The following is a 17,375-nucleotide window of genomic DNA, read 5'->3' on the forward strand; positions in this document are numbered from 1 at the left end:
ACACTGTTCAACGGAGGTCCATGAAATACGTGTCCTCCTGCTGCAACTGAGTTTGATCAGTTGGAACTATCGAGATGTTAGAAGAACTATGCGAAAACATCTCAGCATAGGGTAAATAGGATCTTCATACGATTAATTTAAGGTCGAGGTCAATCATGTTCGAAACTACGTATATACATCATCGTAACTCAGTGATTTTAACTTGAGGTCTGCCCAAACCTCTGCCTTTTATGGGTCGGACAATCCGTTTAACTGAACTCCACTATGGGTTCAAGTGCTTGTTTTTGAGTTTACGTCAACGGATTACAAGTACCTGCTTCGAGCAAGTACAAAGTACATCCACCACGATGGGGCGGATGACCAAACTTTGCAAACTATTGCTTATTACTTTCAACGTCTCAAAAAACACGAAGAGTCTAAGGGAAGCTTTTTACCATGCAAAGGAAAAAGTAAGTCCATTCCACGTAACTTTCTACAATTGAAGACGTCTTTCAAGCTTCGCGGCAGTCCGAAAGATTGTAATTTGCGGAAATGCGACAAGATCCACAGGCAACCTGGCTGGCTCGTGATAAAAAAGCATGCAATAAATTTTTACTTTAAAAGATTTTTTTAGATTTTTTTTCTCTACCATTAGGCACTTTATTATGGAAATTTCATTTCCTTCCCGTTGAGAGTTCCAACCACTTGAACTGTATTAATATGACAAGGTAACTGGTGGCAAGTGAAAATATCTTAAAAATATAAAAAAAATAATTATAATTATCTTTAATATTGATACTAAATTGTTTTAAAGTTTAAGTGAACCTTGAACATCGTCGAATTGTCAATAGAAAAAAATCCATAAGCAGTGAATCGCACCTCCTGTTTGACACATTTCAATAGGAATTCGTCAATCTAAGGACAACGAAATGTTCAAAACACTATTTCATTAAACTAAATCTTATATAACTACTTACTATGTTTTGATATTCTCTGTCCTTGCGATAGATGCGTGACAATATTCGTGAAGTTTTATTTGCCTGAAAAGTAAAAGGAAAAGGTATTATGCTTGAATTTGAACTCGCAGATTCTTATTCATCAAATAGTTGGTCATGTGAGCATAGCTGGTAACGAAAAGATGGACGAAAGGGCAAATGTGAGTGCAACCCTCGAAGCACCTATGGTAGACATCCCAATTATATTGGATGAAAGATAAAAGAAGGCAATGTGCAGAGCACATGTTCCATTTTTCCACCCATGGTGAGGGACTGCAAAGTTTCCACTATCGCGTGCAAATGATGATGATTTTAGACTAACAAAATAGGTATTATTACTAAAGACCGATGATGCGTGTTATAAGAAGGCTTTTTGGTATTACACTTACACTAATTGACATATTAAGACTGCTGTAAGTGGGATGGTTCTTAAAAACTTCAAGTATGTAGAAAAAGAATGTAGTTATTTTATAATAAAGCAGCTGATTCTTAATAAGTTTGGTCGAATCAATTTCTGGTGACTCTATGGACACATTACCTTTATGTGATACGCCCCACGTCGGGCGCAGTTTTTTCTCGTATATAAGATGTGTACAAAAACGAGTACTTGTATACTTTGTTGTCCGAAAAATTTGTTGTTACATTACTCGTGCGGCCACCGCGGTGTGTGCTCCGCCTACCACACTGAAGATCCTGGGTTCACACCCCGGGCAAAGGCAACATCAAAAATTTAGAAAAAAGTCTTTGCCGTGATTTGACAAACACTCCGAGTGTATTTCAGCCATGAAAAGCCTATCAGTGAAAACTCATTTGCTTTGCAGATGCCGTTTGGAGTCGGCGTAAAACATATTGGTCCCGTCTAGCCAATTTGTAGGAAAAATTAACAGGAGCACGACGGAAATTAGAAGAAATGCTCGACCTCTTGGGAGGTATATCGCGCCTTGTATTTATATTTATTCATTTATTGACAGCCAATTATTATCGTAGAGTTATCGGTTTATTATCGCCTTCTTATGAGTATCTCAGTCGTTGAGAACAAATCGATAACACGCTGACAACAAATTGGTGACATACTTATGAAAAATCGATAACCCTTCAAAAAATCGACACTGTTTGATAGATAATTGATAAATTTCGATAAAAAATTGATAATAAATCGAAACATTTACGATAAAAAAACCGATGATACGCCGATAACAAATTGGTAATACTCCAATAACAAATCCATTAATTTTTGATCAAATATCGGTAACCTTTTCATAACATATCGATGACATAACGATAACGTTTCCAATAGCAAATTAATTATTTATTGATATAATATCGAGGACTTTTCGACAACTGATCGTTAGCTTTTCGATAGTAAATCAAAAAAGTTCTCTCCCTCGTTTTTGGCCGTTAGTATCTACAATGATAAAGTTTTTTTTTTTGATTGAGCTCAAGGCCTGGTTTTCTTAAATACATTACTTGGATGTGTATTTTACTTAGGTTTTTATTTTTCAATATTTCGACTTCAGTCTGAAGTCATCTTCAGAAATCTTAAGCTGTGGTTTGAAAAAGCCAAAAATAAAATACACATACAAGTGTTTTATTTAAAAAACCCGGCCCTGAGCTAAATCAAAAAAAAAAGTTAGTTATTCAATAACGTTTCAATAACTCGGCGAAAAAAAGTCGATAACTTAGTGATATACTTTGCATTGTTATTGATAACAAATCGATACCACATCCATTCTTCGTCGATAATACCTCGACTAATTGTTGAAATCATATCGATGAATTTTCGATAAACGATCGAAAGCTTTTGAATAGTAAATTAATTACGTTTTGAAAGCTCGGCAAAAAAAATAGATAACTATGTGATATCCTTTGCGTTGTTATCGATAACAAATCGATAATTTGTCTATACTTCGTCGATAAGACATCCATACTAAACCGATAACTCGTCGATAGGAAATGGATAACACGTGCATAAACCGTCGATAACAAACCGAAACCCATCGATTACAAACCATTATATCTTCGATAAAACATCCATAATGCGTCATTCGAGTTCGGTTCCAGCTTTAGTTTAGCTTTGATTGTGAGTTCTTTCCTTTTCGTTTCTTGCTTTGCCTTTTCTTGACTTGCTGTCTGATTTCGCTCATATTAACTAATATCACCACCACGAAAACTGTCTCCATATTACGCTATAGTGACGGCACTAACGCTTACATTCTATATTCCCCACACCCTGATCAAAATTGTTTACACCTCACTAAATCGTAAACAATTTATTAAAAATTTTTGGACGGAAAGGAACAGCCTATAAAGAAAACTAAAAATACCAATGTTTTTAAGAAAAATTCTAAATGTACCAGAAAATTTTTATCCAAAAAAGGTTTTAAAAAAGTGTAGACTGCTATGTTTCTAGTACTAAAATTTGTTATTTTGTCCTATAATATTTTCGATTCCTCACCTCTTTTGTGGCGTTTTCACAATTGTTCACCAACAAAATCAAAATCCCAACATATAGCGGTATCCAAGATAAAACCCAACCAAAACCATACAAATCAACTTTATTTCGAAAATCAATTAGAGATGAGATATAAGCGCAACTCAGCAAAGCATAACAAACATACAAGAGGAATGCAAGTATAGCAAATCCAGCATAACTGTTAATCAACTTGAATATATCCAGCAAATCGTTATGTAAAACATAAAAGAATTTGGAATCTTTGGCAAATAAACGAAAATTCCCCTCACTGTGTTTTTCATGCATTTTTGTTGACACTCTAATATTTGTTTGCGTATAAGCGTTTTTTTCAAAAACTTTATGATTATATTGTGCTAACAGTTGATTAATGAATTCAAAACGTTTTCGAAGTAAATGCATAAGACCAGAAATAAATACAATATAGGCGCAAGAAGCAGCATTCTCTATCTGATAAAATGTCATATATAAAAAAATATGTATAGAGAATAATTCAATAACACGTTTGACACACATTAATGCTATAATAGAAATATAACCGAAAACTGCAAACATGCAAATGTCAAAATAATTATGTTCATATTGTTTTTGCACTGTCGGCGAGTCAGGATATTCTTCGAAAAGTTGATCAATTTTCAAAAAATTATTTAATATTCTAATAATTTTCTTAGCATTCCTCATACACATAAACGATACGATCATATTACTTAACACACTGAAGGACGAATCGAGCATATCAGAGATGCCATCCGTTTTGCTTTCGGTAAAAAGTAATCGTAGAACTGTTGGTGAAATCAAAATATAAATATGAAACAAGCATAAAGTTGTTTTAATACAAATTAGTAGTTTATTCAAAAGCATCCATCTTTTGTTGGGTGCTCGGATCTCATAACGGTTGCGTCTCTCGTAGAATGGTATTAAACCAATTGTTTTAAGTATGCGTAGTTGCCACTTGAGGTATGTGAGTACGGAGTGTTCAATTTCTTGTGTTGTTTCTATGCTTTTTTCACTGTATGACGGCGAAACGCTTCTATGAGATTTCATATTCTTTGGCGCTTTGAGCTAGATTTACAAATCACGCTTTCCACAGTGCTTCAATTATATAAGTGAGTTCAATGTATGGTTTCGGTTTGGTGGTGCTACTCAGACTGTCGTTAAACACTCTCACAAAGTGACTGATTATATAAGGTATATTATTGTTTTGCAAAGTAATAAGCTTTTAATGTAAACTAAATAAATATACTGAAACCAGCAATGCACGTATGTACTATGTAATTAGAATAGCAAGGGCTGGTACGCGTGTCGCTTTCATGCCAATATTAGCAAAATAAGCTCTCAAACGTATGGCTAACGTTGGCCCCACGTGAATATTTCCAAATAAAATATCCAAATGAACAAATGATTATTATGTGGGCAATCCAAAAGCAGTGTCTGTTTTCTTTTTTGGATGCGTAAGGTAAGGTAAGTTTAAGCGCAAATGTAGCCTTTGGAAGTGATATTAGGTAATAGAGAATGGAAGCTTAAGTGTAGTTGCTACGCCGTAGCATATTGTGACGAATATTAGCAACACTAAGGGATACTATCATCTCTAAGCCGATACAAAGAAGTCACTTGAATGTACATAAACAAACCAATCATTATATATACACATATGTACATACAAGCAGCGGAGAGATACTCACAAAAATATGCAATCATCAGAGAAGTAGCACTCACACATACACACGCATATGGCTATGCGAGAGACTATAAACTACAAATTCACATGCATATATCTGAGATACTCACAAAAGTATGCAATCATCGGTGGAAGTATTACTCACATATACACGCGCATATGGCTATGCGAGAGGCTATAAACGTGCATCGGTAGTTTAACGCTGGTAAGTTTATAGCTGGTGACCAGGTAGAAGACTTTGGAAGAAGAAATGTCTAGATATTTGTGAAGATAGTATAAAAGCAGCAGAAGCTGAGTAATTAGTAATCAGTTTGATTTAAGCACACTATTGGTTGTGAAGTCAGGTAGTCTAATAAAGATCATTTTTGCATTATTGAATATTGGAGTTATTTATTCAACAGTTTAGCGATTAGAACGTTAGCAGAAGATTTGGAATAAGCGGAATTTCACTAAATTCGTTACAATATTAAAGGACCATTGTACGAGAAAGGGAAGGAAAGGAAGGTAAAGGAAAGGAAAGGAAAGGTTACTTGGCAAACCACGAACCAAAATTAAAGTGGTTCATTTTGAAAGGCTGGCAGCGTTTAAATCGAGAGATTTGTTTGATCGGGACGAGGGCAGTGTGACGAATATTAGCAATACTAAGGGATACTATCATCTCTAAGCCGATACAAGGAAGTCACTTGTATGTACATAAACAAACCAATCATTATATATACACATATGTACATACAAGCACCGGAGGGATACTCAAAAAAGTATGCAATCATCAAAGAAGTAGCAATCACATATACACACGCATATGGCTATGCGAGAGACAATAAACTACAAATTCACATGCATATATCTGAGATACTCACAAAAGTATGCAGTCATCGGTGGAAGTATTACTCACATATACACGCGCATATGGCTATGCGTGAGGCTATAAACGTGCATCTGTAGTTTAATGCTGGTAAGTTTATAGCTGGTGACCAGGTCGAGGATTCTTGAAGAAGAAATGTCTAGATATTTGGGCAGAGAGTATAAAAGCAGCGGAAGCTGAGTAATTAGTAATCGGTTTGATTTAAGCACGCTATTTGTTATGAAGTTAAGTAGTCTAATAAAGACCATTTTTGCATTATTGAATATTGGAGTTATTTATTCAACAGTTTAGCGATTAGAACGTTAGCAGAAGATTTGGAATAAGCGGAATTTCACTAAATTCGTTACAATAATAAATGCCCATTTACGAGAAAGGAAAGGGAAGGAAAGGAAGGTAAAGGAAAGGTGGTTCATTTGGAAAGGCTGGCAGCGTTTAAATCGAGAGATTTGTTTGATCGGGACGATGGCAGTGTGACAAATATTAGCAACACTAAGGGATACTATCATCTATAAGCCGATACTAAGCAGTCACTGGTATGTACATAAACAAATCAATCATTATGTATACACATATGTACATACAAGCAGCGGAGAGATACTCACGAAAGTATGCAATCATCAGAGAAGTAGCACTCACATATACACACGCATATGGCTATGCGAGAGACTATAAACTACAAATTCACATGCATATATATGAGATACTCACAAAAGTATGCAATCATCGGTGGAAGTATTACTCAAATATACACGCGCATATGGCTATGCGAGAGGCTATAAACGTGCATCTGTAGTTCATAGCTGGTAAGTTTATAGCTGGTGACCAGGTAGAGGATCCTTGAAGAAGAAATGTCTAGATATTTGGGCAGAGAGTACCAAAGCAGCAGAAGCTGAATAATCACAATTATACGAGAGGCTATAAACGTGCATCTGTAGTTCATAGCTGGTAAGTTGATAGCTGGTGACCAGGTAGAGGATCCTTGAAGAAGAAATGTCTAGATATTTGGGCAGAGAGTACCAAAGCAGCAGAAGCTGAATAATCAGTAATCAGTTTGATTGAAGTACGTTATTGGTTGGAAAGTTAAGTAGTCTAATAAATACAATTTTTGCATTATTGAATATTGGAGTTATTTATTCAACAATTTAGCGATTCGAACGTTAGCAGAAGAAATGGAATAAGCGGAATTTCACTAAATTCGTTAGAATATTAAAGGACCATTGTACGTAAAATGAAAGGGAAGGAAAGGAAGGTAAAGGAAATGAAAGGGAAGGAAAGGAAAGGAAAGGTTTCTAAGAGATATGTTATGGAATCGGTATAATTGAGTTAACGATTTCGTGTCGTTTCATATAAATTTGAAATCGATAAATTATCGTTGTTTTTATCACCGCCGTGATGTAATGTGATGCGAAGAACCTGGGTTCACGCCACGGGCAAAGCAACATCAAAATTTTAGAAACAAGGTTTTTCAATTATATGCAAATTTTTCTAAGCGGGGTCGCCTCTGGGCAGCGTTTGGCAAGCACTCCGAGTGTATTTCTGTCATAAAAAGCTTTCAGTGAAAACTCATCTGCCTTGCATATACCTTCTGGAGTCAGCATAAAACAATTAGGTCCCGTCACGCAAAATTTTAGGAAAGATTAAAAGGAGCACGACGAAAATTGGAAAAGAAGCTCGGCCTAAAATCTCTTCGCAGGTTCTCGCGTCTTAGATTTGGTTATTTGTTTATTATAGTTTATAGGTTCGTTGTCGAATATATATCGATTTATTATCGAAAAGTTATCTGTTATTTATTGAAAAACTTATCAATATGTTACCAAAGCTATCGAAAGGAAAGGAAACGAAAGGAGAGAAAAGGAAAGGTAAGAAAATTAAAGCTTTTTTTTCATAGTTAGCGGTATAGTTTCTTTAAAGTGTTATCGCTTCTTATAAACCTGAAATCGATAGTAATATTCATTGATAAAGTCTTCGTTTTTTTATCAACGAGTTAACGGGTTGTTGTCGAAAGAAATATATCGATTTATTATCGAAAAGTTATCGGTTATTCATCGAAAAGTTGACGATATGTTACCAAGAGTTTTAGATTATATGTGGAAAAGCAATCGATTTGTTATCGGAGCAATACCAACTTATTATCGTAAAATTATCGGCTATTTATAGAAAATGTATCTATATTTTACCGAAGTTTATTGATTTCTTATCGAAAGGTTATCGATTTTTTTTATCATAGTGATACCATTTTTGTTATTGAAAAGTTAAAAACTAATTCCCGAAAATTTATCGGAAAGTTATCAGTTTGCTATTGAAAAGTTAACGATTTTTTTTTGATTTGTTGTCGAAGTGGTACCTTTTTATTATAGGGGTGTTACCATTATGTCAATGGCATGTTATCGATTTGATATAGAAAGGCTATCGCTTTTTTATTGATTTTTTATCGGAGTTTTACCAATTTGTTATCGTCGTCTTAACGATTTTTTAACGACGACTCATCGCTGGGTTGTTAAATAAATACCGATAAAACTTCAATGTAAAATCGATGACACATCTGTAACCCGTCGAAGATAAGCCGATAAGGAAACAATAAGAAGCCACTGATGACCCGACTATAACAAGTTTATAGCAAACCCATTACTCGTCATTCATAATTTATGAACAGGGAAACACGCACTCACTCGATAATAAGTTATGCTCGGCTTGAGGGCATAGCACCTAGAGTATTCAAAGAGAAGATTTATGCAATTCGTGGAAGTTGGCATGAGAGGAAAGTTCAAGCCTCCACTGCTTGTTAGTGGTAGCGGGAGAATCAATTAAAGGGATATTTAAAATGAGAGATACTTAAGGGAAAAATCAACAAGAAGGCAAGTAGAAGAGGAAGGAGAAATGAGATTTATAGAGAGCTTCTCAAATGTTGGCAAACCCATTTTAGATACGCCAACATCTGCCGGTTAAACTGATACTTGATATTTAGAATTGATGATTTTTGTGACTTGTTTCCATCCGGGATTTTCGGGATCTGAAAGTTTAATCCCGGGATTGTCCCGAAATTTAACCTGTAAGGATTTCTTTCTGGTTTTTGAAAAAAAAAAATTGCAACCCTATATACATATACACATAGGTATATACTAACATATATAGATCTAATACAGAAACACACGTTATAGTTTATAAGCAAATAAAGACTTTCTAAAAACTTGAAATGGACTTTGAAGAGTAAGAGTGGTACTTTCAGGTAGAATAATGATCTTAAAATAATTCCCAGAAGTGACATGGCCTACACGTTTAACTTAAAACGTGCTTTCTGAACTACTTGTTGGAATATCACAATAAACCAGGCATGCTTAACGAACGAAACGATATCATTTCGTTACGATAATCAACGTTAATAAACGAAACGAAGTCATTTCGTTTCGTTTATTAACGTTAAGAACGCCAAATTAACGTTAATTTGACGATCTTAACGTTAATAAACGAAACGAAGTGACTTCGTTTCGTTTATTAACGTTGATTATCGTAACGAAATCATATCGTTTCGTTCGCTAAGCATGCCTGCAATAAACAATGAAGTGCCGGGACTTTTTTCACTCCAGATTCGGGTTTACCGTGTCGAAACCTTCGATAGAGTATAATCCTGTTTCTGGTTACAATACTTATTTAGATTTTTGTTGGCCAGTGACATAGCAGAAAGAGGCGTTTTTCGCATCGTGAACCTTAAACAATTCGGAAAATCTGACTTCAGATTTGGGTTCTGTGCTTAAAAACATTTAGAAATAATTGAAGTGTAAAGGGATATTTGTGGAAAAAGTTTAAAGTTGTTTAAATGGATCCTTGGACAACCTACCGATATTTTTCTCCTTAATATTACAACCTAATAGAGCCCAAAGCTATGTTTGAACCGTCCAGTCATAGGGTTGTCGGGAAGTTCCTTGAAACTTGAAAGCACATTTTCCAAGCTCGAACGATTTTTTGATTATTCACGATCACTGCACCACCTAGCAACATTTTTTAACCTCATTTTGTCATGGGGTTCTGAAATATGTTCTTAGCTTCAAGAATCCAGCTCTACGGGAAGTTACTCAAATAGCGGTCGCAAAATACCACATGTTATAAATGGACTTTTTAATACCTTTAAATATCCCGATCCCTGTCACATTCAGAAAACTTTTTAAAACTAAGTATTACAACCTTGTAAAGCCCGATACTATGTTTAAAGTTTCAGGTCACCGGGTTATCGGGAAGCTCCTTAAAACTCGAAAGCAAAGTTTCCAAGTTCGAACGTTTTTTCTGGAATTCTCACGATTCCTTGACCACCTAGCAAAGTTTTTATTCCCTAACGTTGAATTGTCACCAAGTTCCGATGTGTGTTGCAAGTTCTAAGACTCCAGCTCTGCGGGAAGTTACTCGGAAATGGTTTGCAATAATCGCCCATTTTGTATGGAAATTGGAGAAAAAAAACGAAACTTTTTTCTAGTTGCTCAAAGGACCCACGTGAAATATTGTACACATTTTTTAAAACGAATAAAATACCCACACCTATTACCTGCTTACAAAAGTATGCATGTCGGTTTATGTGCAAAACTACATAATAACGATGGCCCTTTTTGAATAACTTTTGTTTTTGCTTAACCTCATTTCAACATAACTACAGGGACAAAAGCAATAGTACGGTGAAACCCCGCGGTTACCAACCCATATCATTAAAAAGACATTGCAAACACAACCGTTTTTGCCCAGCAAATTAAAAGAGTTCAACCTATTTCGACATTTACGGCTCGATTCTTAGCGTTACCGGTAAAATAGTACCCAGAACATTATGTAACCGAAAATTGTTACCAGTTGTTTTATTCGCGATTCTGGCCAAAGTGGTAACGCTGTCATCACCGAAAAACTCACCAGTGTCTGTGGAGAACTTTGAAAGGTAGTTTTCTTCGCTTTCACGGTTGCCACTTTGGTCCATTTGGACCAAAAATGGTCCCTTCCAACCCCATTTGGTCCGCTGGTCCCTTTTCTTCAATTTTAGTCCTTTTTAGGCAGTAGCCTCAATTGGTACTTTTCTCTCTTTTTCACTCTGGTAAAAATTCACAATATTGCCCAGAAATTCGCCACTTTTTCGTTAGCCCCCATATAAAAAAAACTCACACTTACTGAATCTAGGCTCTGATATGAAGTGTAAACGTTAAGGGAAAAAATAAGCATCTATAAAAATAGACTAACAAAATTGCCTAGTTTCATTTCTGATTTACTGAGTTTTCCACATACATAGTTCGGCAACACCAGAACGCAAATTTTGAACCGTTTCTTACTAAAACCTAACTGCACTATACATTGTATTTGATTGCAATCAACAACATAATGCTAGAACCAAGAGCTTTGTGACCAAAACTAGGTTCACAACGTTTGGTTGGCGGAAGACATATACATATCCCATGTCAAAATGTAGTACCATTTTTGGTTGCATGCACATATATTTGTTTGTTCAGCTTGAATTCAAGGAAAGTCTTCACTATGTTTAGTAAAATTTTATATGGAAACATCCTAAACTTTTGTATTTTATACTAATAAAATAAAACAAATATTTGGTCCTTTTTTTCGATGAATTTTGGTCCCAAATGAAAACATGGTGTGGCAACCGTGTTCGCTTTACCGAAAATGTCTCACTTGTAGATACGAGGTTAACGAATAAACGCGACGATGTGTATGTATATGCATATTATGCATGATAAGTTTCTACATAGTATATTGTAATTTATTCTGTGAAAGTACATAATGTAAACAAATATGTATAGCAAGCGGTAACACTTTTTTACTATTATCTTTACTTATTTGCGCTTACAATTCTTAATTTTTCAGTTTGTCCGTTTTCTAAGCAACATCTGTTGTGTGTTTATTTCGATGTAACCACCTACTTTTGTGGGTAAAAAATTATCCGGCTACTTTCGCGGGTAGAATACCAAAAGGGTGTAAAAGTTGCCACATGTTTTCGTTACCATGGTGAAGAATGTTGTTACCACACTATAATCGGGGCGTTAGTGGTCCCTTTTGTTGCGTGCGATGCTTTTTTTGTTTTTGTTTAGAAAAAGCAACTAACGCTCTCATAGGATTAATGTAAATATGTATATATGTAGTTATTCAATTAAGTAAAACATTAACATTCCAAACACGATGTTTAACAATTTAGTAGCTTGTTTTTTGGTGAGATGTAGACGACTCATTTGTAAATGCTCATTTATATGTACCATCTATCTGATAGATTCTATCACAATGAATAGACAGAATTGTATATACATATGTATATATGTACATTTGTGTGGAAGTTTTTGTGTGCTTTTGTAACATACAAATGAATGTAATGATATAAATTTCAATGAGATTGACTGGAGATCAAAAGTTTGTTCTAGGCGTGAGCGGAAAAACTTCGGAAATTAAGGACTGTTAAACAAATGCTTGTACTTATGTTTGTACATAGAAGCTTAGGTATGTATGTATGTCCTGCAGTCAAAATAAGAACTTGTTTATTATTCCACAACTACATAGCATGAGTCTAATACGTAAATGGGTAGAAAAATATCCTTTTCCACACTAAGGACTCAACAAAAGTATGCTGTAGAACTAAATATTAGTAAGCATGTTTAGTTTGCAACCTTGAATGAAAATTGGGCATGGAATCGCAAACCTTTTCGATAAACTTTCCCTCTAGTACTCAAATTTCCATCCCATGATACTCACGAGCTATATGAGAACGAACATGATAACAGATTTAAATTTTTGATGTGTAAACATCTTTACTCACGGTAGAGTGTAAGCGTTGTTGTTGTTGTTGTTGTTGCATTAACGATAAAGAAACTCCCTGAAGGTTTTGGGGAGTGTTTTCGATGTTGATGTTACTTTGCCGGATAAAGATCCGGTACGTTCCGGTAAGCATCATTAGGTATTAGCGCGACCATCTCGAGAACGATTAACTTTTTTCTAAATTTTTGATGTTGCTTTGCCCGGGAGTTGAATGCAGGATCTTCGTTGCGGTAGGCGGAACATGCTACCACCACCACACCAAGGCGTATGTGTAGTCATTACATTTAAGCTCAATGTAGGAAATTGTATGTATGTAGGAGGGTTGTTATTGAAATAACACAAATTAAAATAAAAAACAAGTAAGGACGGGACTGTCTTCGGATGTGCCTATTGGAATTATCCATTGTCGAAATAAAGATGGCAACCCTTTTTTCTGTATTCTATTTTTTTTATTTTGGCGACCACCGTGGTGTGATGGTAGCGTGCTCCGCCTATCGCACCGTATGCCCTGGGTTCGCACCCCGGGCAAAGCAACATCAAAATTTTAGAAATAAGGTTTTTCAATTAGAAGACAATTTTTCTAAGCGGGGTCGCCTCTCGGCAGTGTTTGGCAAGCGCTCCGGGGGTATTTCTGCCATGAAAAGCTCTCAGTGAAAACTCATCTGCCTTGCAGATGCCGTTCGGAGTCGGCATAAAACATGTAGGTCCCGTCCGGCCAATTTGTAGGGAAAATCAAGAGGAGCACGACGCATATTGGAAGAGAAGCTCGGCCTTAGATCTCTTCGGAGGTTATCGCGCTTTACATTTATTTTATTTTTTTTTTTATTTTTTTGTTTTACCTTCGTTAACTACAGTTGAAATGTGACGTTTATAGAAGAAGCACTTCAATAAAATTTTCTTTCCATAAAAGCGAATTGTTCAACTGTTAATTAAACGTGTTTTCTTTTGTACGTTTATCTTTTTTATTCACTTAATTGGTTCGGTCAAAAGGACTTCTAAAACATTTAAAAGGTTATGTGCCCAGAGAGCCTTAGTGAATAAATTAAAAGAGATTAATACAACTGAGTCAAGTCGTCGTACTGTATAAAGTTGCGCGCACATTTAGAAAAGAGTCGTCTCGTCGTAGCGTAAATAAAATAGAGCATGTGGAAATAATTGCTGTGTTACAGAGCAAAGAAAGCATTTGCCGCCTTTCAGTGAGTTTTACAGCTCCGGCTCACGTTCAATTCTCACGGGAATGCTCTGGATCATTGAGAGACTTGAGAAGCAGATGTCGTGACATTTTCGCACACGTGAAATGTGATAGGCAGATGTCGCCGCTGTTTTTCATTTAACTCATACGGCGAAAGGCTAAGCAGCGACACCTATTTTTGAAAAAGTAGGTATATTAATGGCCGCGTTGCCAACCTAAAAAGAAGTAATTAACAAATTATCTGGCTCTCAAATTGAACCAGACTTCTATCTGGATTTATCTGGCTCAAATCTTTGTTGTTGCATTTACATGCTAAATTATTTATCTGGCTCAGGATTTTGCCACCGGATGATAGCTATTGTCGCATGAGGTAAAATCTAATTTCACTACCTTAAAAAATTGCATCAACATTATAGGATTCCCGTTATCACATTTGTGCATACAATATTGTACATATATTCGTTCGCAGACTAATGGGCACAACAACAACAAGTTTTATGTAAAGTTGCTTTGTCGTCGCACAACAACTAAAGTTCGGTTAAAATGGATGGAAATAAAAACGAAAACAATTTTAGTGGACACATATTAAATGGTTCAAACTGTCACTTGTGGAAATTCAGATAATGGCTTTCTTAAAAGCACGTAATTTGACCAAGCATATAGAAGGGATAGTACCGGTAGAAAATGCACCAGAGGATGAAAGGAATATTTTCGAAAGGAATGAAGGTAAAGCCATGAATGCTATATTTCAATCGCTGGATATAGAACGCGCAAATCGTGTTCTAACATGCAAAACCGCTAAAGAAATGATGGACAGATTGGAAAGTGTGTACGAAAAAAATTCGGAAATTCGTGCCATGACTTTGTATGAAGAATATTTTTCACTCAAGATGAAGGATGATGAAACTGTCGCTTTGTACGTAGCCAAAGCAAATGAATTAGCATCAGAGATTGAGCAACAGGGTAAAAAACTGTCTGACAAATTGAAGATGGTGCGTTTTATTAGTAGTTTGCCTGTAAAGTTCAACAACTATAAAACTGTTTGGTATAATACAAAAGAAACTCATACAATTGATACGCTTATGGCATCTTTGCAATTAGAGGAGGATAATTTGAATCGAATGAACAATGAACAGATTGGTTCATCAGATGCGGCATTTGTTGCTAGGTTTAAACACAATAAACACAAAGAGTCCAAAAAAGATTTCAAGCCAAAGTCAAATGTTGATGAATTGAAGAAGAGAACGAAATGCAATGCTTATGGTCAAATGGGCCATTGGTCAAAAGATAAAAAATGTCCAAAGAAAACAAATTCGTCGAATAGCAATAAAAGTGCATGTTTATACTTTCTAAATTAAGGGAGACATTGCCAAAAATCTTTCTATCTGAATGATTGGTTGTATGGGATATAACTATATATAGCTTCGATCAAAGTGCTTTTTTCAGGATATCTTCTATGATATATTGCAATATATGTCACCGAGTTTGACATTTATACTTTCAAAATTGCGGCAGGAATGACCAAAATCGTCTTATCTGAACGATCGGTTGTATGGGAGATATATGTTATAGTGGTCCGATCATACCGGATCCAACAAATGTCTAATATAATACAAAATTACATCTTTGTGCCAAATTTCATTGAGATATCTCAAAATTTGAGGGAATAGTTTGCGTTCAAACAGACAGAAGGATGGACAGAAGGACGGACGGACGGACATGGCTATATCAACTCAGTTCGTCGCCCTGATCAATTCGGTATACTTAATGATGAGTCTATCTTTTATATTTCTCAACGTTACAAACATCGGACCAAAGTTGATATACCATTTCATGTTCATGAAAGTTATAATAAAAAATTATTCATCATTTTAAATTTTCTGATTGATGAATAAAAAGTAATTTTTTATTCAAGCAATTCTTGAATAATGAATAACATTTTATCGTTATTCAAAATATTCTTAGTGATGATAAGCGGTCATACTTATTTTTGTAAATTTTGAGTAAAGAGTTGAGTAATTATTCATTATTTAAAAAAATACGGAATAACAACAAAATTTCAATTTTTATCCAGTTATTCAAAAATAAAAAAATAAACCCTCGATATGCCCTGAAATTATACCCATATGCGTAGCGAGTTCGCGTGTAGTTCTAAAGCTTCTGATAGATTTTTGGGGAGTATTTACGGGGGCTTTTGGGGGTAACTTTTCAAAAATATTGTAGCACTGAAAAAATTTTTAATTCAAAATTTATTAATTACGAGGACCATTAAAATTCTTTAAATACTAAAAATAATTTTTTTTTGCAATTTAAAAAAGTTTCAGTGTACATATAATTTTGTATATGTATTGTGAGTTGCACTTCAATATGAAAATTTTTGAACAGCCCTGCTTATTATGCTTCATGAAAAGAAAATGATTGAGAAGCTTTCTTTCACAAAATCCTACAGAAGTTTACACATTAAAATTTTTTAAATCATATAACATATATATGTAATTTTCAATTCCTTAAATCAATCATTGCTCATTGGCGGATTATGAGTTACATAAGAAATAATGTAATGCAGAGATTTTTTCACATTTCAACGAAGCGTTGATTACCATCACCAAGGGCTTACAAGAGCATACAAGCTTACAAGTTAATATGAGAGAAAAATATTTATTGTTTTTCATTATTACAATTTGTATGCTTATTTATATGTTGGTTTATTAAGAATCAAAAGAAAAATGTACGAAATATAAGTATGCAATGCGTGAATCATGAATTTAACTAGTCAACGTGCAATATGGTTTTTATTGCATTTTACATTTATTTTATAAAATATTATTGGAAGGCGGCGATCCAGGTATTGTGTTTCCTTGCTTCCTCGTAGGTTTCAGGTTCAATTTTTTGCCGAGGAGCACCAAAACTATGAATACTTCATACCATTTTATTAAAAGACGATTTGCCCTAGGCAGTGGTCTGTAGCCTTTCCGAGTCGGCACACTAGCTTTATGACCTGGCGATTTTTGGAAAACTTAACCGCAGTATACCACAATTTGCATAAATGTAGACCAAAACATGCTTGAAGATAACTTCTACCCGAAATTATTATATTATTATTACCTTGTACGTATGGAATCCGTGTCCTTACCTTTAAGGATAATTAATTAACAGAAATTGTAAAATATTGTTGACTTGAGTGCCTTTGCTGACCATGTATAAGAGTGAGTGATTTGTACACATATATATCAAAGGCAACAGTGAATAATAGATGGAGAGGTGTGAGAGAAGCAAAAAAGCAAATAATAGAGAAGGCTGTTCATGAAAAGCCTAGACCAAGAGAAATATAGGCGAACAAAGCAACTGAGAGCACGAAAGCAGCGCAAAGAAATATAAGCTAAGGAATAGCCAATCAACTTGATTTTTACACG

General features: G+C 35.0%; 1 protein-coding gene across 1 annotated transcript; it reads right to left on the reverse strand.

Annotated features, from left to right (window-relative positions):
- Positions 1 to 653: 653 nt before the first annotated feature.
- LOC137241844 (gustatory and pheromone receptor 32a-like) lies at positions 654 to 12,810 on the reverse strand. The gene is made up of 5 exons (XM_067769223.1): positions 12,772 to 12,810; positions 3,430 to 4,506; positions 957 to 1,019; positions 805 to 894; positions 654 to 731 (listed from the first exon to the last, which is right to left on the reverse strand). The coding sequence occupies exons 1-5, from the start codon at positions 12,808 to 12,810 to the stop codon at positions 654 to 656; spliced, it is 1,347 nt and encodes a 448-aa protein (XP_067625324.1).
- Between the last annotated feature and the right edge of the window lie 4,565 nt (positions 12,811 to 17,375).

The sequence above is a fragment of the Eurosta solidaginis genome, chromosome 2 (genome assembly GCF_040869045.1).
Source record: "Eurosta solidaginis isolate ZX-2024a chromosome 2, ASM4086904v1, whole genome shotgun sequence".
NCBI classification, from domain to species: domain Eukaryota; kingdom Metazoa; phylum Arthropoda; class Insecta; order Diptera; family Tephritidae; genus Eurosta; species Eurosta solidaginis.

What these genes read in the sequence shown, in the direction of transcription:
- LOC137241844 (XM_067769223.1), bottom strand. Translation starts at nt 12,810, where the DNA reads ATGCAACAACAACAACAACAACAACGCTTACACTCTACC. An exon ending in AACAACGCTTACACTCTACC is followed by an intron (nt 4,507 to 12,771) that starts GTGAGTAAAGAT and finishes TTGTAAATCTAG; the next exon opens with CTCAAAGCGCCAAAGAATAT. An exon ending in ACAGAGAATATCAAAACATA is followed by an intron (nt 895 to 956) that starts GTAAGTAGTTAT and finishes CGTTGTCCTTAG; the next exon opens with ATTGACGAATTCCTATTGAA.